General features: G+C 39.0%; 1 protein-coding gene across 5 annotated transcripts in view; it reads right to left on the bottom strand.

Moving 5' to 3' along the window:
• Positions 1–393: 393 nt before the first annotated feature.
• Positions 394–27198, bottom strand: part of LOC145663904 (uncharacterized) — a 59718-nt gene continuing 32913 nt past the window's right edge. For 4 of the 5 annotated variants that reach the window (XM_081730086.1, XM_081730088.1, XM_081730085.1 and 1 more), the window contains exons 5-6: positions 14736–14854; positions 394–661 (exon numbers count right to left, since the gene is read on the bottom strand). In XM_081730086.1, coding sequence (XP_081586212.1) covers positions 416–661; positions 14736–14854 — 365 coding nt within the window. In that variant the 3' untranslated portion in view covers positions 394–415. The remainder of the gene's footprint in view (positions 662–14735; positions 14855–27198) is intronic. The other variant, XM_081730089.1, reaches the window with a different exon arrangement.

The raw sequence follows: 27198 nt of genomic DNA on the forward strand, positions 1-27198 counted from the left end.
TAAAACAAAGTTATAATAATTTTATTTTCTAAATTCTATTCCATACGATCTATTTAGCGATTATAATGTTAAATTAGTTTTAAACACATTTTACTCAGAGAGCTCCTCCGTGGCTAAGCGGTTTGCGAACGCGCCTGTGGCGCGGGAGACCCGGGTTCGATTTTCGGTGGGAGCTCATGTGGTTCGGATTCCACGTTGATCAGTAGGTCCACGTCTCATATAGCCTCGCTGCTGAACGGGACGTAAAAATCAATCAATCTAATCAAAAAACATTTCACTCAGAAGTTAGTTACTAATGCAATCCGCAGAAGACAGTGAACCAAAATAACTAAATAATAACAACATTTCTAACGGCTATATTTAAATCAAAATACTTAAAATTGTATTTCCTACCCTGTTGCGATGATATCTCTTCTTAGGAAGATTTTGGCGGTCCAACTGGATTCTCGTTCTTTCTTGATGTGGGCTTTCCTCGTTTAGAACTGTATTTCCTCCTTCGTATCGGCCTTCTTCGTTTAGAAAAATTAGGACGTTTCCCTTCTATTCCAAATCCTTCATTCCATCTCCACTTTGGGTTCTGTACGGATCTCAAGATTGTCAACTTCTGACCTTTATATGTGGCTCCTTTCATTTCTAGTGCTAATTCTACTGCATTGGAATCCTGTTGAATAAAACGTCACAATTAGCATTCTAAGTAACGTCATGATTAACCTAATCACAAAATTAATGCTTTCAGGCATGATCAATTTTAGACATCCCCAATGTTCAAACTGATAACAATGAATAAAAACAGAAAATAATTACGCAACATATATTTCCCACAGGCTTCTACCCTTCGACAGGAGGAATAAAAATAGAAGTGAAACTAATAGTGAAACTATCAGACTGCTCGTTCAGTGAAACTATCGTTCTAGGGATGCGCACGAGACAAGATCTGAGGCTTATAACATTAAAGGATAACTCATTTATTATTAGCTAAAAAAAATTAACTTTCTAAGTAAACCTCGTACAAAGGCAGCTCTGAGAAATTTCTCTTCGCAAACAGACAAAAGTGTATATGCAATGTATATACAGTATTACAGGTAGCACATTTTCTGCTATCGAGAGAAAAAATTACCCAGAATTCTTGCGAGACGTGACGTCACGTGGAAGAGAGCACGAAACAAACACATTGTAGGGAATACAGTAAACGGTGTCGATGCGTGAAATTTTTACAGAATGGGTAATTTATTGAGACAAAAATGAATAAAAATAACTTTGTAGTTGCTCAATGTCCGAATTGAGAAAGGAAGACTCCATGTATAACATAGCAACCCTTTCCTAAAATGTTGTTGATACAACGACAGTGAGTTTCTCGGTGAAAACGCGCAGACAGAGTCGATGTAAACAATGCTAATATTTATTTTATTCATTTCTTACCGAAAGATTGTGAGACATACTTACAACACGAACTTCATAAACTATCTGTAAGAAAAAAAAGTTCCGCCCTTATGCAATTTCTTTTCTGCATATATCGAATTGGTATGGAATTGTTAAGAACGAACACACAGGAGCATCATTTAGGGGGGCAGGAGGGGGCAAATACCCCCCAAGAGTTTAAGTAATACATATAATTTAATCGATTGCAGGGGTGTATCCAGGGGGGCGATCGGGCGACTAGACTGCTGGGAGCTCGTGCTCACTAATTTCATTGGGGGTGGAGGCGCGGTGGCTCAGTTGTAGAGTGTTCACCTCCGGTGGTTGAGGTCCCTGGTTCGATCCCAACTCGCGCCGTGTGGACTTTGTGGTGGACAAACACCGTGCTCGTGGGTTTCTTGGGATTCTCTCGGTTCGTCCCACTTTCTTCATTCCACCATTTCATTCATTTCTCATAAACAGCGTCTCCTTTAGCCTAACCGGCATAATCGTGGGACGTAAAACTTAAAGATTTCATTTCATTTCATTTTCATTTTCATTTCATTGGAGTACACGTTTATTGGGTTTAGGTTCACTACACTCAATAAAGCTTGGGCTTACTAATCTGAATTACAGTAAGGGTCACTACCATTAATGACCTCGTGCTCAATGACGTCAGTGGGGCTTGCAATGAGTTTATTACTTTCAGTGGGAAAAGCGTTTACTATTCTCGCTAAGGCTCGCTCTTACTCAAGCTCGGGCTCATATCCTTCAATGAGGCTCGCGTTTACTCGGTCTCGGTCTCACATCCTTCAGTGAGGCTCACTCTCACTAAGCTCCTTGGAGATCGCGCACCCTAATCTATTTCGAGCGAGCACCGATTAGTTAGGTTCGGGGTTACTGATCTTAATTAGACTCTTGCTCACTCGCGCGTGCTATCTCCCGTCAACTGGGCTCGAGCTCACTTATCAATGGGGCTCAAACTCACTGACACCAGTGTGTATTAATGTGGGCTCGGGTTCCATATTTTCAGTGAGGTTCGCGCTATTTATTCTCGTTGAGGCTTGCGCTTCCTTGGTCTAGGACTCACATTCTTTAATGAAGTTCGAACTCACTAGGCTCCTTGGAACTCGTGCTGTCTAGTCTCCTTTGATCACGCACTTGCTTGGATTCGGGCACACTAATCTGGATTGGACTCGTGCTCACTTGTGTTGACTCACTTCCGCCAGCTGGGCTCTTTCTCACTACCATCAATATAACTCGAGCTCACTGATACCAGCGCGGTTTTCACTAATGTGGTTCATTACCTTTAGTGTGGTCATGCTCATTATTCTCGTAGAACCTCGTGTTTATTTGGCCTCGGGCTCATATCTTTCAATGAGGCTTGCACTAACTAGGTTCCTTGGAGCTCGTGCTCTCTGATCTCTTTCGGGCAAGCGCTTACTTGGGCTCAGACTTCAACACTCAGTGGGACTCGAGCTCACTGGCGTTGGTAGGGCTTGTACTCACTTTTGCTTCAGCTCACATCCTTCATTCAGGCTCGTACTTAGTCAGGTTCTGGCTCAGATCCTTTAATGAGACTTACAGTTATTAGCCTCCTGGCACTCGCGCTTACGAATTTTATTCGGGCACATTTTCCGTGAACTAAACCCAAAATATAGTAGAAACACATGTAAAAACAAGACCATTTATTTGAGCAATCTCAACCTAAAAAAAATAAAGCCCAAACAATGAAGAAACACAGTGCAAGGGAAAACAATTAATGCATTCCGGGTTCTGTGACTTCTGAGGGCTGCAATTAGAATTATCACTAACATTTCCTATCAATATCCATAAAACAATAACAATGAGTGGATGATAACGTTAATATAAATTTATTATAATACAGCAATTTACCCTGCGTATTTGTAGTGTTAGAATTAGTAATATTTTTATCTCTATGTAGTTTCAACAATCAAATGAAATTAGAATATGCTCGTAGTATACAAAACGTATATGCTAAAAGCAGAAGACGCGATTTCCTCTCTTCCGCGTAACGTCACACTTCCAGCGACCAATGCCAGTTCGAATCGCATATTTAGCAGCCCCTGGTGTATATGTATGTGTGCGTCTTTGCGACGCAGAATATCCTTTCGCTTCTACAAATATGATTATAAAATTTACTCCCTCTGCATTCTTAATCACAGTGCTTCATGGCTATTTTTAACTATTACGTTATCTATTGCGTTGTGATGGTGGCTGGGAGCACCTTTGTGAGAAGGCACTGGCAACAGTGCATTCATTCTACACGAAGACGTCAAACGTATAAGTACAGGAGAGACTTGGTGCTTCGATTTATTTAATTTGTAATTAAAAAAGTTATTGATGGCTTTGAATTGTAGCGAAATATAAGTGTCACAAATGGAAGCGGAGCGCTGGAGCGGTGTAGCCTCGTGAGAGGAGGACAGACTAAAACTTTTTAATTCAAATAAGTGGTTGTTGAAAGAGTTTTTCCCCTCTAAAAAGAAATTTACGCGAACGGGAACCGCGAGTTGAGCTAAAGGGCCTTAATTAAATATAAAATAAAAATAATTGTCATGAGTGTTTAGTGATATTTAATTGAAACATATATATAAATTTCTAGTTATGCATGATATCTTTGTGTGTGTGTGTTTTTTTTATTTCCTGTATGCATGAAAACAAAACATTTTAAGCAAGCAAGTAACTCTAAGTTCCGTTCATACGTCTAATTTAATTTGTAGTGTTAACGTTGTGAATACAGATTAATATTGTACCCTTACACTGGGTTACACGAGCACATTCTGGTCTTCGAATTCTGGGTTTAGTAGGTTGGAAGTGATGGTTGTGACAGGTTAACTTTGTGAGTGCGCGGGTCCGGTATGCAATAAAGACGGTACTATTGCATGGTGGATTCGGGCGGGGTGTAGCTGGGAGAACTCGCAAGGTAACAATAGTACAAGGCTATTATGACGGTAATGTTCCTAACCACTAAGGTCAAAATAAGTACCGGTACAAAAGAACTATCTTATCACTCACCCACTCGCCTACATTTTAATGGTGAAAGTAGCGGAATGCTTCAAGTGAGGAATAAGCAAATACCGCTACAGGCTGTCTCGTCTCGAAAATGTGCTGTAAAAGTGATGTCTTGACTCAAAAAAAGTACACTTCTCTGTTGGATGAGCTGTGTCTCGACTCCAATTTTGTCAGAAAAATGTTATCTCGTCTCGTGCGCATCCCTATTCGTTACGATTTAGAAAATAATGAAAAAAATAATAACAATGCAAACTTGAAGATGAAATCCATCTGCTACTCAAATATGAAAAAAAAGATGATTTAACAACAACTCGAGGGGCACCATTTAAAAAATTGCATTTATCCATACCCTTCATAAGAAACAGGATTTCCTGCAAGCACACCAAGTAACCACATGAGTATTTCCTACACGTGCTAGGCTAGGAGACAAGGCTATCACGTCTTCTCTTGCATATGTGTAGAATGATTTTTCCTCTGACAGGGAGACACTGGAGAACGAAACCATAGTACGAACATATACGAGTGAACAGTGTAATGAAAAACGGAGGAGAAACGAAACTTTCACCTGAGAAAAGAAAAAGTCGTTTAGTTTAGAAATTTGAAAGCGTTGACTACTTCGCAGACACTAGTGAAGACTGTGGTTGCTGAGTTACAGAGAAATATAGGAAGGCCTTTCCTTTTCACACACACACACACACACACACACAAAAAAAAAAAAGATGTTTAATACTGTCCTTGGCTTTAAATCCATTTAAGTAAAGATCCATTCGGAGATGAAAAACAAACACGAGGAAAAATCAAAGTCTTTGCGCCTACTAATTTATTTCCAGATTACAAACCATAAACGAAAAATACGATAGACACAATATTCTACGTACCTTTGTCTATTTTTCCTCATAATTACCTTATCTGTTGAGACACTTGTCCCACAGTACGACAATTTTCTCGATACCCCCTGCATAGAAGGCGTCCGGCTGATTACGGAACCAACGACGAACAACTTTTCGCGCTTCGGAATTATTCGTGAACCTTTGTCCTGCTAGGAACTTCTTCAATGGACCAAGGTCAAGTTCTGGACTGTAAGGGAGATGCTTCATAATCTCCCACCCCCAAGAGCGAAATTTGGCGATTGCTTTTTTGGCCATGTGCGGTTTTGAGTGTCATGGAGGAAAATCGCATCGTCAACACATCCAGAACATCCTGACACTCTTTTCCGATGGCAGCTTGCAGATGGGAGAGAGTCCGGCAGTAGCGTCCTGCATTGCTTTCATCTCTTGACAAAAAAATTCAGTGGGAGTGGTCGCCGACTGTCCCAAAACACCCTGAGCATTAGTTTACCGGACGAGGGTGTTGTTGAGAATTTCTTTGTTACTGGTGAACCAGGACGTTTCCACATCATGCTTTGTTGTTTTGACTTGAGAGTGTAATACAGTATCTACGTTTCTTAGCAAATGATAATAAGGCCAAGAATTTGTCGCCCTCCTCGAAGTAAGGCTGTAAATGATTCAGTGACATGACAATTTGATTGCTCTTGTTGACACAATATGAAGCTTAGGAACTCACCAAGTGACACTTTATGGTATTCCAACGAATCGTGAGCAATGTCACGAACACTACCATTGAAAATGTCAAGCTCCTTGACAATGTCCTTCTGGTGAACACGTCGATCCACTTTCACCATTTTTTCAGCATGCGTTATGTTGTCTGGTGTTAACGGAGGAACGAGGTCGGCCCGATCGCTCATTGTTCTGAACATTTCCTCGTCCGTTTTCAAACTTCTTACACCACCACTGCACACTTCGCACTGCTAAACACTTCCCCTATACATCGGTTCAATTTTCTTGTGGATATCTGTAGCTGTGTCCGTTGCATCACAAATAACACTCCGCTGTTCACATGACAAGGACGTCCTGAGTACTTCGACGATCTTTGGCAATTATAACACGACGTACAGAGAAAAAATAGGAAGTTATCCCTGAAAAAAACTACCACATATCTCATTGATCTCAATTTTGTATTAAAATGCATAACGAGTGTTCAAAAAGAAACAAGCCGGAGGCCGAGGAACACACTTTCCTGTATGTTAGAAGTATTGTCCTAGCTGTTGAGGCACTTGTCCCACTGCGACATAAGGCGGTGAATGGCTGTCTCGTAGAATTCCCTGGGCTGCGTTGCAAACCAGTTCCGAACGTACTGCTGGGCATCGTCGTCCGAGGTGAATCGTTTGCCCTCAGAGCCTTTTTAAGGGAACCAAAAATAACGTAATCGCAGGGAGAGAGGTCTGGACTGTATGGAGAGTGACCGGGAACCTCTCACTTGAATTTCTGCACGACTGCCCTGACTGTGTTGGCCGTATAGGTTGGGCATTGTCATGAAGCAAAATGACCCACGGGTGAGCTTACCTAGTCGTTTCGATTTGATCGCTTGGCGAAGGTTGGTCAATGTTTGCGCGTAACGCTTGGCACTCACTGTTGTCCCATGCTGCAGAAAGTCTTATCAGAAAGGGGCCCTCTTGGTCAAAGAAGAACGTCAGCATAACCTTTCCTGCACTTGTGTGGATGGCCTTGGATTTTTTTTTTTTTTTTTTTTGAGGTGGTGACCCTGGATGCTTCCACTGGAGACTTTGTCATTTCGATTCTGGTTCGAAGTGATGACACCAAGACTCATCTCCAGCCACCACTCGTGGAAAAACCTGATTCCCTTCCCTAGCATAGCACTGGAGATGATCAAGACAGTGGGTCATTCGACATGCTTCCTGTTGTGGTTGAACACTGTGGGGCACTCACTGTGCGCACAGTTTGCGCCAGTTCAGTCTTCTCGTCATGATGGTGTGCACACTTCCGACGCTCAAGTTGACCTCGGCGGCTACGGCTTTCACTGTAATTCTGCGGTCCCGGGTAATGAGTGCATCAATCAGCTGGACGATGTCATCGGTAATGTGGTGTGGTGTTCCAGACCGTGCACCATCGGCTAACGACACCCGTCCTTCTCTGAAGCGTTGGTGCTACTCCTTGATCCTTGCAAGGGACACGTGTAACATTCTTCGATGAATGTCAGTTCCCCCTACTCCTTCCGCCGTCAGAAAACGAACAACACCTCTTAGCTCTTCCTTTGACGCCTCCATTTCACTGTTGCTCTGCTCACAACACAACTGACCACGCTGAACGATTGGCGTTTGCTTCTGCTAGTTTTATAAGTCACGTGGCTTGCACACGTGACCTCTAGCGACGGGTTGTGAACTTCCGCTGTCTATTTGTTCCACACGCAACAATATTCCCATTCCATCACCGGTATGCACATTACAGCCTTCGGCTCGTTTCTTTTTGAACTATCCTTCAATGAGGCTCGCGTTTACTCGGTCTCGGTCTCACATCCTTCAGTGAGGCTCACTCTCACTAAGCTCCTTGGAGATCGCGCACCCTAATCTATTTCGAGCGAGCACGCGATTAGTTAGGTTCGGGGTTACTGATCTTAATTAGACTCTTGCTCACTCGCGCGTGCTATCTCCCGTCAACTGGGCTCGAGCTCACTTATCAATGGGGCTCAAACTCACTGACACCAGTGTGTATTAATGTGGGCTCGGGTTCCATATTTTCAGTGAGGTTCGCGCTATTTATTCTCGTTGAGGCTTGCGCTTCCTTGGTCTAGGACTCACATTCTTTAATGAAGTTCGAACTCACTAGGCTCCTTGGAACTCGTGCTGTCTAGTCTCCTTTGATCACGCACTTGCTTGGATTCGGGCACACTAATCTGGATTGGACTCATGCTCACTTGTGTTGACTCACTTCCGCCAGCTGGGCTCTTTCTCACTACCATCAATATAACTCGAGCTCACTGATACCAGCGCGGTTTTCACTAATGTGGTTCATTACCTTTAGTGTGGTCATGCTCATTATTCTCGTAGAACCTCGTGTTTATTTGGCCTCGGGCTCATATCTTTCAATGAGGCTTGCACTAACTAGGTTCCTTGGAGCTCGTGCTCTCTGATCTCTTTCGGGCAAGCGCTTACTTGGGCTCAGACTTCAACACTCAGTGGGACTCGAGCTCACTGGCGTTGGTAGGGCTTGTACTCATTTTTGCTTCAGCTCACATCCTTCATTCAGGCTCGTACTTAGTCAGGTTCTGGCTCAGATCCTTTAATGAGACTTACAGTTATTAGCCTCCTGGCACTCGCGCTTACGAATTTTATTCGGGCACATTTTCCGTGAACTAAACCCAAAATATAGTAGAAACACATGTAAAAACAAGACCATTTATTTGAGCAATCTCAACCTAAAAAAAATAAAGCCCAAACAATGAAGAAACACAGTGCAAGGGAAAACAATTAATGCATTCCGGGTTCTGTGACTTCTGAGGGCTGCAATTAGAATTATCACTAACATTTCCTATCAATATCCATAAAACAATAACAATGAGTGGATGATAACGTTAATATAAATTTATTATAATACAGCAATTTACCCTGCGTATTTGTAGTGTTAGAATTAGTAATATTTTTATCTCTATGTAGTTTCAACAATCAAATGAAATTAGAATATGCTCGTAGTATACAAAACGTATATGCTAAAAGCAGAAGACGCGATTTCCTCTCTTCCGCGTAACGTCACACTTCCAGCGACCAATGCCAGTTCGAATCGCATATTTAGCAGCCCCTGGTGTATATGTATGTGTGCGTCTTTGCGACGCAGAATATCCTTTCGCTTCTACAAATATGATTATAAAATTTACTCCCTCTGCATTCTTAATCACAGTGCTTCATGGCTATTTTTAACTATTACGTTATCTATTGCGTTGTGATGGTGGCTGGGAGCACCTTTGTGAGAAGGCACTGGCAACAGTGCATTCATTCTACACGAAGACGTCAAACGTATAAGTACAGGAGAGACTTGGTGCTTCGATTTATTTAATTTGTAATTAAAAAAGTTATTGATGGCTTTGAATTGTAGCGAAATATAAGTGTCACAAATGGAAGCGGAGCGCTGGAGCGGTGTAGCCTCGTGAGAGGAGGACAGACTAAAACTTTTTAATTCAAATAAGTGGTTGTTGAAAGAGTTTTTCCCCTCTAAAAAGAAATTTACGCGAACGGGAACCGCGAGTTGAGCTAAAGGGCCTTAATTAAATATAAAATAAAAATAATTGTCATGAGTGTTTAGTGATATTTAATTGAAACATATATATAAATTTCTAGTTATGCATGATATCTTTGTGTGTGTGTGTTTTTTTTATTTCCTGTATGCATGAAAACAAAACATTTTAAGCAAGCAAGTAACTCTAAGTTCCGTTCATACGTCTAATTTAATTTGTAGTGTTAACGTTGTGAATACAGATTAATATTGTACCCTTACACTGGGTTACACGAGCACATTCTGGTCTTCGAATTCTGGGTTTAGTAGGTTGGAAGTGATGGTTGTGACAGGTTAACTTTGTGAGTGCGCGGGTCCGGTATGCAATAAAGACGGTACTATTGCATGGTGGATTCGGGCGGGGTGTAGCTGGGAGAACTCGCAAGGTAACAATAGTACAAGGCTATTATGACGGTAATGTTCCTAACCACTAAGGTCAAAATAAGTACCGGTACAAAAGAACTATCTTATCACTCACCCACTCGCCTACATTTTAATGGTGAAAGTAGCGGAATGCTTCAAGTGAGGAATAAGCAAATACCGCTACAGGCTGTCTCGTCTCGAAAATGTGCTGTAAAAGTGATGTCTTGACTCAAAAAAAGTACACTTCTCTGTTGGATGAGCTGTGTCTCGACTCCAATTTTGTCAGAAAAATGTTATCTCGTCTCGTGCGCATCCCTATTCGTTACGATTTAGAAAATAATGAAAAAAATAATAACAATGCAAACTTGAAGATGAAATCCATCTGCTACTCAAATATGAAAAAAAAGATGATTTAACAACAACTCGAGGGGCACCATTTAAAAAATTGCATTTATCCATACCCTTCATAAGAAACAGGATTTCCTGCAAGCACACCAAGTAACCACATGAGTATTTCCTACACGTGCTAGGCTAGGAGACAAGGCTATCACGTCTTCTCTTGCATATGTGTAGAATGATTTTTCCTCTGACAGGGAGACACTGGAGAACGAAACCATAGTACGAACATATACGAGTGAACAGTGTAATGAAAAACGGAGGAGAAACGAAACTTTCACCTGAGAAAAGAAAAAGTCGTTTAGTTTAGAAATTTGAAAGCGTTGACTACTTCGCAGACACTAGTGAAGACTGTGGTTGCTGAGTTACAGAGAAATATAGGAAGGCCTTTCCTTTTCACACACACACACACACACACACACACAAAAAAAAAGATGTTTAATACTGTCCTTGGCTTTAAATCCATTTAAGTAAAGATCCATTCGGAGATGAAAAACAAACACGAGGAAAAATCAAAGTCTTTGCGCCTACTAATTTATTTCCAGATTACAAACCATAAACGAAAAATACGATAGACACAATATTCTACGTACCTTTGTCTATTTTTCCTCATAATTACCTTATCTGTTGAGACACTTGTCCCACAGTACGACAATTTTCTCGATACCCCCTGCATAGAAGGCGTCCGGCTGATTACGGAACCAACGACGAACAACTTTTCGCGCTTCGGAATTATTCGTGAACCTTTGTCCTGCTAGGAACTTCTTCAATGGACCAAGGTCAAGTTCTGGACTGTAAGGGAGATGCTTCATAATCTCCCACCCCCAAGAGCGAAATTTGGCGATTGCTTTTTTGGCCATGTGCGGTTTTGAGTGTCATGGAGGAAAATCGCATCGTCAACACATCCAGAACATCCTGACACTCTTTTCCGATGGCAGCTTGCAGATGGGAGAGAGTCCGGCAGTAGCGTCCTGCATTGCTTTCATCTCTTGACAAAAAAATTCAGTGGGAGTGGTCGCCGACTGTCCCAAAACACCCTGAGCATTAGTTTACCGGACGAGGGTGTTGTTGAGAATTTCTTTGTTACTGGTGAACCAGGACGTTTCCACATCATGCTTTGTTGTTTTGACTTGAGAGTGTAATACAGTATCTACGTTTCTTAGCAAATGATAATAAGGCCAAGAATTTGTCGCCCTCCTCGAAGTAAGGCTGTAAATGATTCAGTGACATGACAATTTGATTGCTCTTGTTGACACAATATGAAGCTTAGGAACTCACCAAGTGACACTTTATGGTATTCCAACGAATCGTGAGCAATGTCACGAACACTACCATTGAAAATGTCAAGCTCCTTGACAATGTCCTTCTGGTGAACACGTCGATCCACTTTCACCATTTTTTCAGCATGCGTTATGTTGTCTGGTGTTAACGGAGGAACGAGGTCGGCCCGATCGCTCATTGTTCTGAACATTTCCTCGTCCGTTTTCAAACTTCTTACACCACCACTGCACACTTCGCACTGCTAAACACTTCCCCTATACATCGGTTCAATTTTCTTGTGGATATCTGTAGCTGTGTCCGTTGCATCACAAATAACACTCCGCTGTTCACATGACAAGGACGTCCTGAGTACTTCGACGATCTTTGGCAATTATAACACGACGTACAGAGAAAAAATAGGAAGTTATCCCTGAAAAAAACTACCACATATCTCATTGATCTCAATTTTGTATTAAAATGCATAACGAGTGTTCAAAAAGAAACAAGCCGGAGGCCGAGGAACACACTTTCCTGTATGTTAGAAGTATTGTCCTAGCTGTTGAGGCACTTGTCCCACTGCGACATAAGGCGGTGAATGGCTGTCTCGTAGAATTCCCTGGGCTGCGTTGCAAACCAGTTCCGAACGTACTGCTGGGCATCGTCGTCCGAGGTGAATCGTTTGCCCTCAGAGCCTTTTTAAGGGAACCAAAAATAACGTAATCGCAGGGAGAGAGGTCTGGACTGTATGGAGAGTGACCGGGAACCTCTCACTTGAATTTCTGCACGACTGCCCTGACTGTGTTGGCCGTATAGGTTGGGCATTGTCATGAAGCAAAATGACCCACGGGTGAGCTTACCTAGTCGTTTCGATTTGATCGCTTGGCGAAGGTTGGTCAATGTTTGCGCGTAACGCTTGGCACTCACTGTTGTCCCGTGCTGCAGAAAGTCTTATCAGAAAGGGGCCCTCTTGGTCAAAGAAGAACGTCAGCATAACCTTTCCTGCACTTGTGTGGATGGCCTTGGATTTTTTTTTTTTTTTTTTGAGGTGGTGACCCTGGATGCTTCCACTGGAGACTTTGTCATTTCGATTCTGGTTCGAAGTGATGACACCAAGACTCATCTCCAGCCACCACTCGTGGAAAAACCTGATTCCCTTCCCTAGCATAGCACTGGAGATGATCAAGACAGTGGGTCATTCGACATGCTTCCTGTTGTGGTTGAACACTGTGGGGCACTCACTGTGCGCACAGTTTGCGCCAGTTCAGTCTTCTCGTCATGATGGTGTGCACACTTCCGACGCTCAAGTTGACCTCGGCGGCTACGGCTTTCACTGTAATTCTGCGGTCCCGGGTAATGAGTGCATCAATCAGCTGGACGATGTCATCGGTAATGTGGTGTGGTGTTCCAGACCGTGCACCATCGGCTAACGACACCCGTCCTTCTCTGAAGCGTTGGTGCTACTCCTTGATCCTTGCAAGGGACACGTGTAACATTCTTCGATGAATGTCAGTTCCCCCTACTCCTTCCGCCGTCAGAAAACGAACAACACCTCTTAGCTCTTCCTTTGACGCCTCCATTTCACTGTTGCTCTGCTCACAACACAACTGACCACGCTGAACGATTGGCGTTTGCTTCTGCTAGTTTTATAAGTCACGTGGCTTGCACACGTGACCTCTAGCGACGGGTTGTGAACTTCCGCTGTCTATTTGTTCCACACGCAACAATATTCCCATTCCATCACCGGTATGCACATTACAGCCTTCGGCTCGTTTCTTTTTGAACTCTCCTTATATTACACGCTCGAAAAAAAATAGGCACAAAAACCTTCCGACTTTCACACTTTTCCCACAATATTGTTTTATAATCTTCTAATATACTGTTTACTATTAAAAATCCCGCACGAAGAAGGAGCGAAGATAGTAGCGTTGGGAGATAGAGATCTGATTGTACAGTCCGCAGCAAAAAACCTGCAACATGAGCATGTAGGTTTATTGTGAAACGACGAAGTCTTTCGCTCCAAAATAAGTCTGCAGGAGAGGACGCCGAGGTGTCTCTTGGCGTGATTCGTGCCACTTACACGTTATGTTGATTCCCTGCGCTGTTTGGCGTAGTTTCACAATTAAATTAATGTTCATGTTGCAGCTTTTTTGCTGTGGACGGTACAAGTAGCAAATGATTAAACTTAATGCTCTATGTGACGCATGACAACCTGATAACAGCGGAGGAGAAATGACGACGGTCAATAATCTATAAGCAAACCATGGGCAGTCAGAATGACTGCAACACACCGACATCGAAAAAAGGCTTGAATGTCCTGCTGGGGTATGGCAGACCATATCTATCTATCATCAATTTTTCTCACAGAAAGAAGTGACCTAGAACCACCAAATAGAACCAAATTCGTACACGAACACATCTTCATCAGATCAAACCTTATACGAAGCTTTTTTTTTTTTCGAATCTTGACACGTGGACAAACAATGGGTGGGTCCAAATGTATGCATGAAGGAAGACGATAAATACCCGGGACGCTGGATATTAGTGTTAAATTCATAGTTTTCGGAGTTGTTGAGATGAATAATAACATCCCCGACGCTGTTCAAGTCTAACATTAGCCCCCATTATTATGGGAGGGAGGGGCGTGAAAAATAACATGTACAAATGACCAATATTAGTGTCAAATTCTTAGTTTTTGGGGTCGCTGAGATAGATAGTAGCTCCCGACACAGTTAAGTCCAAATATTCTCCCTATCGCAATGGGGACTGGGGTGTGTGAAAAATAACATGTTCAAAATTAACTGATATTAGTACCGAATCTATAGCTATCGGGAAAGCTAAACTGATTGGTATCAGTCTTGAGGACATTTGAGCCCAACTTTAGGCAAGAAAGAACATGACAGACAGTCCGGGAACTGACAGGGGCACCGCTTAAGGTGTCGCTCATGGATATTTATATATTTCATTCATATTGACAGGGGCAACGCCAAAGACGTTGCTCTTCCTTATTTATTTACCTTCAAATATGATATATTACATAAATCTTAATCTCCCGTGCGAAGAACGGGGATTTCAATTAGTATTTAAATCAAGATATACATATATATGTTGACAAGTTTACTTTAATCTTATTACACTTGCTACCCAGGTAAGTGAGATTATACGTACTCTGAAATTAACGAATGCATGTCGTTTCCCCGTGGGTTTGGATTTATTAGGAAACAGTTTTATGGACCGTATATCTCCACAATCGCTAAAAATCTTCCGTAAGTCCATTTTCTTTGCGTCTGAAAATAAAGGTTTATGTATTATTATTTTACCTCTCTGTAATCACTTACTTTACACCACCTAACTAGTGGTAAAAAAAAAAAAAAAAAAATGGGTTTAATTCCGGAACTGTAGGACCAATTTGGGTTGTATGGGGTATTGGATATACATAATTCTTAAATGCACATGTTAGACTGAAATGAATACTCACAAGAAAATTTACACACAGAAAAGTATCCCATGTGGTTTTAATACATAAAAATACATTATTAATACTAATGAACTTACCCGCTACGTAGAAACCATTTATAAGCAGTATTATACACAAAATAACAATTCTAAACCCACAGAAAAGGAAAACTTTGCACTGTGTAAACGAAATTCATACATCTTTGAATGTTCAAGAGGCATATTTTTTAAATCACGCTCGACCCTAGCAATACGAAGTAAATACACGATTCTGATTGGTCGGAGTTGTCCGTTTTTTTTTATCACATAGCATACATATAGCACAAACCAAACGCCAGATGCTGTCGGTTTACGTAGCCAAGCATGCTAGCAAGTAAGCTAGTGGTAAAAATCGTTTGGCGTGGACTCGAACCCGGACCAAGGCAAGTTTATTATTTTTTAAAATTTTCATAATACTTTTATCATTAGAATAAGATGAAAATAATACTTATTTGCCCTTGTATATAATATATAATGCATTAATTGTGCTTTTTCCAACATATACCTAGAGATTTCTGATAACCCTTATAAACAATGACGTTATAAACCAATAGGAGAATGAGAAGTGGGTTCCTCGCGAAGCGATGGGTTATAAGATGTAGGTGGGAGATAGCGAGAGGGAGTTGCTGGAGACACCAGGAAGGAGAAAGACTTTGCACACAACTTTATTGATTTAAAAGAGTGATTTACTTACGTTATAAAGCATAGCTGAGCGAGCGTCAGCAAGCGAAGGGGGTTAGAAGCCCCGGAGGGATCGTTTTTTTTTTTTTACCTTGACACCCATGATAATACCTAATACTCGGGTGGTGCAAATTCGATGTAAATCTAACCTCGCCTGCTTCCTTGTTGCAAACTTAAAGCAGTTGACTAGGGAAGCGCATAATAAAAAAGATGCGTTCGAGAGAAGTTTATAACAATTTCTAAATGCTTTCCATTCTCTGGTTTTTCTTTTTCAATTTTCTTCTGTAATTTTCTTGAAAAGGAGCCAAGGATTCTGTCTCTGAAGCTTGTAAGGCTAGTTTTAGACGGAAGCATTTATCGTAGCATTTCTCGTAGCAAAAATCGTATCATCGATATCCTACCATGTAAAGTGGCAAATGCTATAGCATTTCCCATGCCATGGCATATCCTATGGCATTTCTTGTCGATAGAACCTGCTCTATTTCGTAGCATTTTCCCCAGCATTTCTGCTCCGATTGCAGCGCCGTGGTGTGTTAAAAGGAAGCGATGTGTGGGAAATTGAATTGTAGTAAAGAAAAAAGTTATAGAGTAGGGGTACTATTATTATGTTGATTAAAAAAATATGAGGAACATCAAAGCGTGCAGTTTCACTATACCGATACATACAGAAATTCATTTTAAAAAAAAACTTTCTCGTTTCATTTATTGGTGTGCTCTTGCATTCTCCGGTGCAGGTTCACTTTAACAGGTGGTAACGTGTAGTTTTACTATACGGATCCATAGTATAAGTAGTAGTAGTAGTAATAGTAGTAGTAGTAGTAGTAATAATAGTAGTAGTAGTACTAGTAGGAGGAGGAGAAGTAAGTAGTAGTAACAGTAGTAGTAGGAGTACTTAGTAATAGTAACAGTAGCTGTAGGTGTAGTAATAGTAAGAGTAGTAGTAGTAGGAATAGCAGTAGGAGTAGGAACGGATAGTAGTAGTAGTTGGAATAGGAGTAGTAGTGGTAGCAGTAGTAGCAGTAGTAGTAGTAGTAGTAGTAGCAGCAGTAGTGGGAATGGGTTAGAAGCCCCGATGGGGATGGTTGGGTTCTGTTTTCGATACAAAATGGGGAAGTTACAGACCTGCCAAAATTTTATGGCAGCTTATTGAAAATTACGTGCATTTCAGGTTCGACTTTAATTTCTATATTTCCACATAAATACGCATCTCAGATGTAAGTGCACACCATATTTCCATTACTTATACACTACTCTATTAAAACATTAGAAATTTCTTCTGTAAATTTTAAAATCTATGGATCTGTATAGTATAACTGCACCGTTAAAAGTCCTTTGTATCATAATAACCATATGCGAAAACGGGCTTTAGAAGAAATAGTGACTGAAATATCTGTTTTTAGTTTTGGAGCCATAATTGCGCTCTTCTCCAGTGATTTGTTTGCTACGTCACGACAAAATGCTTATCAAAGTGCTACCATGTAAAAGCACAATATACTTTTCATGCCATAGAATATTATACGAGATTTTTGGCAGCACATCTGCTACGATAAATGCTACGATAAATGCTTTCGTCTAAAGCTGGCCTAAGACTTATAAAATAATACCTAACCACGTAGAAATTTACGTGGATTGGAAACATCAAAATCTCCTCTACTCCTCCTTCAGCTGAGAAAGATGTCCGTGTCTCGTAGCCTAACAGCCTTCGGCGAGCAGGACCGTGTTCGATTTCCAGCGGGAGCTCATGTTGTTAGGATATTACGTTAAGCTGTAGGTCCACGTCTCATATAACTTCGGTGTTGAAAGAGAAGCTGCACTCCAAAATGTGGAAAGTACGTCAGTAGATACTAACAAAATATTAAATGAACTAATTAATACTAATTAATAACTGGTTTTTAAGGCCTCTCATATTGAATGTCTGACAATTACAACGTCATAATTTGTCCTCCCAGGCTTTTGGTTAAGCTGGGAGTGCTCATTAGCTTATTTAACGTATTTTCTGGATACATCTAACTTATTTTCTTTATTAGAATCACGCTAGTGAACCTTGTAAGGTTGTAATTTTTTCTCACGTGCGAATTTCGGCAAAATATTTACATGCTCTATCTCTCGAACGGTTCAAGATATTTATTTGAAAGATAATAATGATATTTTAACTTCCGTGGCTAATGTCTTCATTGCAGTGTTTTTATATATATATATATATAAAAAAATCCACTCCCATACTAATGTGCTTAATGTGACGGAATAGAAACGATAAATTAAACAAAGCTGAAACATGTTTTATTCTGCTGGATTTTGTACCTTCCACATCATGAAAGGTCTTGTGGGACAATATGGAACCATCCACGTAAATCCAGAACGTAACAACCTTCTAGAACATTTTGGAACGATACCGATAATTCTGTGTGTTTATCCTAGCATATAAGAGGGAAGACATATGAATATACAATTAAGCTGTCAAGAGAAAACAAAGGAAGCAGTTTACCAAATGTAAGCTTTTGTGGGGATCCTGTTGATTGATCGAGTTGTAGGAGATTTTGCGAAAAGAATTGAGTTCGAAATGTCTTCTGACTGGAGCTACAGAACCACAGGACAGTTTATTTATTTATTTATTTATTTTTTATTTTTTTATTTTTTTTTTTTATTTTTTATTATTACTTTTTTTTTAAGGTTAGTGAAAGCTGTACGCATCAAGAATGCCCAGCGAAAACTAGTGCAGCTCTGGGTCAGTAAACCAAATAAAAACTTACCGAACTCTTCATGCGACTTACCGGGAATTTATATCAAACATCAATCCAGCTGTTGAATCGTGTGCAAGGGCGAAAGGGGGCCCGTGTCACCCCCCCCCCAAAGCTCATGTGGCCCCCGTGTTGCATTTATGAATATACAATATTTTGTATAATTTGAATGCAATTTGTCTTAAAATCCTCATATACATACCTTCTGTATCTGAATAGCCCCCCCCCCCCCCAAATACAAAGAAATCGGCGCCCTTGATCGTGTGAATCCTAAAATTAAAAGATGCATGTTCTAACAATTATACCACTGTCCCTAATTTTGCACTACATTCCATATGCAATAAAATATATGGTGGACGAAACAAGAAATGTGAGGTCTTCAAAATAAGTGTTTCAAAAATCGGCTCCTATTAGAATCATCCTGTGAATGAAGCACATGTTCAAATTACAAATCATTTTATATAAAAGGTAAATGGGACTGTTCTCTCCAGACAGGGTTCCTACTGATATGGAGAAATCTATTTCCCCGACTTCTCCCTGACCTTTGGCAGGACATTCCCTGACTTTCATGACAGGTATCGAATGATGCTGACATATAAATAAGGAATAAATAACGGTGAATGTTTAAATATATAAACATTTATTCTATAAAAATAAATAATAGTCAATTGTTCATACGTACATTCCACTTACAACGCATAAAAATCTGAGCAACATTCCATACTGTGATCATTAATGGTTGGCTAAAATGAAATTGGTGTACAATTAATGTTAGGACTGTTCTCTTTTAACATATTTTATAAAATTTCCCTGACCTTCCCAGATTTCAAGTTATTTTTCCTGAGTTTCCCTGACCTGCGCCATTTTTCCTGAGTATTCCCTGACTTCCCTGATTTCCCTGACCAGTAGGAATCCTGCCAGAGCATCAACAAAAAAGGATACTATCTCTATACCAGCAGCAGAAGAAAAAATAGCAGAAGTGAAAAGATACATGACCAGTAGTAAAGGAACTTGTGCCATATACAAGAAGGAGCATTCAATATCCCACATTAGAAGATTAAAATTTTATGCACTAATATCTATGTGGGTGGTTCCACATCCATCTCGAGATGTCTGTATTATAAATATTGTACCTATTTTGAACCTTGCGCGATAACTCTTAGTTACTTATTTGAACGCGTGACATAAAAAGTCGTTAGAAGTCTGTGATATATAACGAGTGATTCTTTGTTTGAGGAATGTCGTGACTGCCCTGTAAAGCAGTGCTATTCAACCGGGGGTACACGAAGATGTTTCTGGGGGTACATAATCCTAAAATAAGTATATTTCCAATATTTATTGAATGATCATACTTGGAGAAAATACATGTAGTACGTTCTAAAGTTAGTTTTAGTTTTTGAATTTTTAACGTTGTCCTCAGTGAACGAATTACTAGGGGAAAATCCACCTTAGTAGAACTGGATGTATCCCATATGTTTTGAAATTTTCCATGTTATTTTTTTTTTTCGGATGTGCACTATATCCCCCGGTAAAGTCTTTTTGATTGGCACACTGATTGTCTTTTATTGGGTCTCTATTTGTCCCCCTTTTTAATCAACAGTATAGTATTAAGTATAGTAAGTTCATTTCGATTTAATTTCTTTTAAACAGCTTCAGGGGAACACAATTGGATGGCGAACTGTGTCTAGGGGTACGCGAGAAAAAAAACGTTGAGTAGTACTGCTGTACAGGGGTAATTCGTCTTACAGACACTTGATCTGGAAAACATAGCAGGTGACACTCTTGAGGTTACATATGCAACATGGAAGGAAAATAAACTCATTAAGAAAACTGTTCCCGTTGACTTCATTGACAAACTTGGGAAATGGACACTGAAAGCAGTAACACACTAACATCTGAAGAAATTGCAACAAAAACACATTGGAAAAGGGGAAGTGTCAAGGATGAACAACTACCTTTAGTGCTTCGCTGTGACTTTGCTGAACACTGTCTGTGATTCTGCCACAAGAAATATTAGCGTATCACTGAAGCAATGAGCAAGTTTCAATTTTAACAAGAGCCACGTGTTTTTACAATAGATTACAAGTATTGCAGTTATAGATGCAGTTGTAGGACATAACTCAGCACATGCATTGTTGGCAATACGCAAAATTCTTCAAGAGCTGCAATCACAGGCAGAAAAGATCATAATTATTTCTAATGGTGCTCCTAGCCACTTCAAAAATTGTTACCAACTATTTGAATTGACGAAGTCGCCTGTGTCAATGGAGTGGGTATACAGTGCTACTGGTCATCGGAAGAGACTTTGCGATGGTATAGACCTGCTGAAGCACCACGCCACGAAAACCTAATCTTCCCATTCCAAGCACAGCCACCAGCAAAAGTATCTCCCCCCTAAGTGCTCTAATTCCATTACCAAGGTCCAGAACATTCGCAGTTGTGAGAACGCCTGGACAGATGCAACCAAACTTACACGTTACTTTTCTCAGCACTGACAGCAGTTGGTAGCCCTGATCCAAGTGTTTATGCAGGTAAAATTGTAAAGTAGGTGGCTAACGAAACAGTTCTCCATTCTAAGATGAATCTCTATGGTTCGAATCGTATTGTCAAATAAAAACCATATATTAATCTCAATATTGCTGTGTATGTAATGTATTATTTCGTTATACACTGTATATTCAGAGAAATAAAAATATTGACCACGCATATATCAGAAAATGATTGAAAGTAGATGAAAATATCAAATCTAGAATAACTACTGGAAATAAGTTTCTAAATGATGGCCTCCATTTACAGACCTCCTCCAATGCTCCTCATTCCAACGTCTTTTTCTTTCTGGAGAGAAGAAGATCTTGCTTGTCACACTCAGTATTTATTGAAATTGATATTGAAACATTTGAAAAAGATTGAACCTGGCCGCGATTTGAACCCGGGTGAGTCGAACAGACTACCGCGTCACTTCATCTTCCACGCAAACTATTAGCTAGTTAAAATCGTTACATGTAAGACTATACACAAGATACTAATGCTCGTATAAGGAGAGGTTCCTTATGTGAGTGTCACAATGACTTAGACGAAAATTCCTTCTTTAACTCAAAAACAAATTATATAGACCCTCACCAATGAGGAAAATATCACGAAACGTTCTTCAAGTAGAAGCTATCTCATTGTTTTTAACGATGGTTCCGATTTACATTACTATTTTTCCTCACTTCTAATTTTCAAGGAAAGAAAACCTGCAGACATTATTTTCGCATTCTTTAAATTGTATCATTTCGTGTAGAAATAGCAAGTTGTACTTTTATCTTCCGTAACTACTAGTTTATTGTCTTATCTTTGCATGAGGAATTTGTAGAAGAGTGTTAAAGAATGAAACTCGTATGGCAGAGATCCGGTTTCGAATCCCATCGTGGCAATTAGTTTTTCTTTATTGGATGGTATTGTTTACATAATTGATATTGTAATTTTGTTATTCCTTTATTATTATTATTATTATTATTATTATTATTATTATTATTATTATTATTATTATTATTGAAAAGTCGAGACTTGGCTACATATTTTATAAAGTTTTTGAAGCTCAAGTCTTTTTGATGATATGGAATGTATCTGAAATTGTGAATTGCTTAAAACATTAATACTTCTGGCAGTAGTAGTAGTAGTAAAAACTTATAAGCAATTGCTCGGAAACAATGACATTTGTGTTTGATCAGTCGTATTTTTTACTTATACTTGTTCCCTAAACACGTTACGTTCCCTGACAGTACGAATTACGGTTAATATGACTGACGTCATGTTGTAGTGTTTCGTAGTTTACTTTTCTATTGCGGGTGCACTGAAGAAAGTCGTCTCGACACTAAGACCGAGAGAAATTGAATATTTTTCACGTTACCTTACATTGAAAGTATCAATATTAGAAATGATAAAAATTTCCTTTAATTACCCAACGGGAATCGAATTCAGGACCACCGGGAGATAAAACCAACGCTTATCCCACTACTTTTAAGACATTGCTGTTAATTAAATGGGAAAAAACTTGGTGTGAAGTGTCTTCAGTAAAATGCACACTTTGACGATTCCATCGGTCATAATAAAATTTAAAATAGAAAGTGTTATGTAGAAACAATAGTGAAGAGAATTCAAATCTAAATTTTCAAAATAAATCGCTGAAAATGAGTGACAAAAGTAGTATTAGTGGGTGTTATTGTTGCATTTAGCTATGAGGAAGTTTAACATCCTGCTTAGATATCGAGGCTAAATGTTATATGAAACTACAGTTTAAATGTATCTCTTCGGGTATTTCTTTATAATTGTATTCTTTCACGAGCTACTAATATACATTGCAGATTGTCGAGTTCAACATTTTATCCAGCCTACTCGATATTGGGGAAATAAAAATCTCTAACTGGTGGCCCGCGAGGACGTGATGTGTGGCCCGCGCACTCAAACGTACTTTTTAAACACATTTTTTTGTTTATTGCGTTATTTTGTATGGAAGTTTTATTTTTGTGAAATGTAGAAAAATAAAACTTAAAATATAAACAACCTGAAACTCAAGCCATTGGCCTTACAATCCAAAGAAAGCTAAAATAGTTTAGAAGTAAATATTCATATTAGTGATGTCCAATATGGAAAAAAAAATTGTTAAAACAAGGATATTTTAAAATTTGCCTCTTTTCCATATAAATACCAACGAAGTAAAGTTTTAAATTCATATTAATAACTTTTAAAATTGAGACAACTACAAAACTTCATTTTTTGGTTTCTAACTTTTAAACGAAAGTTGACACGTTTTTAAGAGTGATTTTTGGAAGGACAATGCTTTCATTCTTTAAATTGTTGCCGGCAACATAATACCCAACTGCTCAAGTGGCCCGATGCGTTCAAAATAACGATAGACAATTGAAAGACTAACTACATTCCAAAATATTTGTTAAGCGCTTAATCGGTTTGGGTACGGTTTAAGTTTCAAACCAAATATGTCGGTTTATTTCAAAAAACAAATCATAATTGGTTCTATTCGGTTTGAAACAGACACTGGATTGAACTTTTTCAGAATATCCTTATATATTTTGAAACAAAGCCCGAACTATATGTAATGATTTCTTTTTAGATTAAGTATTGGGGATCTGCTATTTCACTTTTGAACGAAATTATGATTTCCCATGTCTCTGTCTTAAAAACTTACTTTGGAAGAACACGTTAATAATCAATAGAAAATACTTGTAGCCACTTTTTGGTTCGGTTTGGTTTCTGTTAACCGTTTGAAACCGGCTTATATTACAAACCGAAACTACGGTTTACGATTTCTCTAACCGTCCAAGTCTACTAGCCTTGACTATACTATGGATCGGCGCTTATATATATATATATATATATATATATATATATATATATATATATATATATATATGTAAAACTGAAAAATATAATGAATATGCTCTAGGTCATGTACGCCCAATATGCTCTAGGTTGTTTTGATTCCATCGGGCTACTTGCCCAGTTGGGCATCATGTTGCGAGCCACAATTTAAAAAATGAAAGCAGTGTTCTTCCAAAAAATCATTTTTTTAAATACGTGTCAACGATTTTGTAAAAGTTAAATACAAAAAACTGAGGTTTTGTAGTTGTAAATATATCCTTATTTTTTAAAGTTAATATGAATTTAAAACTTTACTCCATTTACATTTATATGGAAAAGTGGCAAATTTGAAAATATTTTTTATATTGATTTTTCCCATAATGGACATTATTAATACAAATGTTATTTATTTCAAAGATATTTTAGCTTTCCTTGGGTTGTAAAAGCCAATTCTCCATGCCATAAACGTTTGCCAACACCTAGTGGCTCACTTGCCGAATCCCTGCCTTCCCGCCCAGGCCAGTCCGCCTCTGGCAACGAGGACTTCATTTTGGCCCCACTCCTTCGATTCGTCGCGAAGAATTCCTAAGGGATCAACATGAACTATCGCCAGTCATGTGCATGCGGTTATTATTGTATATTACTTTTTCCAGACGATTTCTTTCTAAAGTGAGTTCCGCAGGTCAAGAGTAACCCCTGCCTCTACATCATGAAGTGAAAAATCTTGACATGAGTGCGTATAATTGTATGAATTTAGATGGCAACTGTTGGCTATCATTAGAAAGAATATAGAAGAACTATGAAATAAGTAGATGCGCATAATTTTATTATAAAATTACATGGCAAACGCATTTTATGTGATCCCAATCGGTTATCGCCGAATATACACGGTTAAAGGAGCACTCTAACTGGCCAAATTAAGAAGACTCAATGATTTATTCCTCTACATGCGACGTTTCCTTCATCGCCTCCGTGGTGAAGTCGAAAGAAGACGCGGCTAGTAATTTTAAGGTTGGTGATTCGCGCGCATATCGGGGTATTTTTTTTAGTGTTTTTTTAGACACTTTAATGTAAACAAGTCACTCATATAGGTGATTTAACGGGTTCACTCGAGCAGACCGTTGTACCAAATAGAAAATTTAAAGATAAAATACGATGTGAAACATTTTTCGTGAAGGAATGAGAGTGTAAATATGAATAATTATTGTCAGTGCACATCATACTGAAATGAATTTGGAATGATAGTGAAAGTATCATATGTGTAAGTGTGCTCTTCCACTATCCTCATTTACGCGTATACACCCGTCGCTGACGCGCATGCTTTCTACGGACGCACCCCATCCCTACTCCTCGGGACCTCCTGCTGCGCTCCTGCCCTGACTCGGTTAGATAGCATTCGTGCTTTTTAGTGGCCACCTAAAAAATTTGGTTCGTGTTTTATGCAGTGTAGTATTTATGCTATACCTCCACTTTGTATTTACGCTGAGTCCTCCTGAAGTCAATCTGCAAGTAGCAATGGAGCTCCTCATTTAGTGCATGCTCTGATAAAAGAAACACAAAACTCTACCCTAACCTGAAATGTAACAATGTTTCAAAATTTGGTAGAACCGTCTAACGAGTAATACCGATATAACATATTTTCGGAGAGTATTTCTATGATTCATTGGCGTTTCGTCGAGCGTATCCGCTCATGGTATACTTTTCAAAACGGAAGTGAGATCACAGCAGAACGTCGCTACGGGGCGTCCAATTTTTGCCAGAGGTTACTAGTTGCCCATCGCTGGTCCACCGACGCTTTCGGCATGGGGTAGCTTGAGTTTCAGTTTGTTTACATTATAAGTTTTCTTTTTCTGCATTTCACAAAAACATAACTTCCACACAAAATAACGTAATAAACAGAAAAGATGTTTAAAAAATACGTTTGAGTGCGCGGGCCACACATCACGTCCTCGCGGGTCAAGAGTTAGAGATTTTTATTTCCCCAATATCGAGTAGACTGGATAAAATGTTGAACTCGACAATCTGAGCGCATATTAATGGCTCGTGAAAGAATATAATTATAAAGAAATATCCAAAGAGATATATTTAAACTGTAGTTTCACAAACATTTAGCCTCGATACTCAAGCAGGATGTTAAACTTCCTCATATTTAAATGTTGCAATAACAGACACTAATACTACTTCTGTCACTCATTTTCAACAATTTACTTTGACAATTAAATTTGAATTCTCTTCACTATTGTTTCTACATAACACTTTCTATTTTAAATTTTATTATGACCGATGGAATCGTCAAAGTGTGCATTTTACTGAAGACACTTCACACCAAGTTTTTTCCCATTTAATTAACAGCAATGTCTTAAAAGTAGTGAGATAAGCGTTGGTTTTATCTCCCGATGGTCCTGAATTCGATTCCCGTTGGGTAATTAAAGGAAATTTTTATCATTTCTAATATTGATACTTTCAATGTAAGGTAACGTGAAAAATATTCAATTTCTCTCGGTCTTAGTGTCGAGACGACTTTCTTCAGTGCACCCGCAATAGAAAAGTAAACTACGAAACACGACTACAACATGACGTCAGCCGTATAAACCTTAAAACAATTGATGAATACGTAAGGCATATCGTTAGTATGGGTAAAAATACGACTGATCAAACACAAACGTTATTGTTTCCGAGCAATTGCTTATAAGTTTCTACTACTACTACTGCTGCTGCTGCTAGAAATATTAATGTTTTAAGCAATTCACAATTTCAGATACGTTCCATATCAACAAAAAGACTTGAAATTCAATCAAAAGCTTCATAAAATATGAAATATGTAGCCAAGTCTCGACTTTCCAATAATAATAATAATAATAATAATAATAATAATAATAATAATAATAATAATAATAATAATAATAATAATAATAATAATAATAATAATAATAAAGGAATAACATAATTACAATATCAATTACGTAAAAAATACCATCCAATAAAGAAAAACTAATTGCCACAATGGGATTCGAACCCGGATCTCTGCCATACGAGTTTCATTCCCTACGACTCCTCTACAAATTCCCCATACAAAGATATGAAAATAAACTAGTAATTACGGAAAATAAAAATAGAACTTGCTATTTCTATACGTAATGATACAATTCAAAGAATGCGAAAATAATGTCTGCCGTATTTTCTTCTTTGTAAATTTGAAGGTAACGTGAGGAAGAATAGTAATGTAAATCTGGACCATCGTTAAATCAATGAGGTAGTCTCAAGTTGTAAAACGATTTATGATATTTTTCTCATCCACAAAGGTCTATATAATTTGTTTTTGGGGTAAAGAAGGAATTCTCGAATAAGTCATTGTG

Source organism: Thermobia domestica, chromosome 11, assembly GCF_964235325.1.
Source record: "Thermobia domestica chromosome 11, izTheDome1.hap1.1, whole genome shotgun sequence".
Classification (NCBI taxonomy): Eukaryota; Metazoa; Arthropoda; class Insecta; order Zygentoma; family Lepismatidae; genus Thermobia; species Thermobia domestica.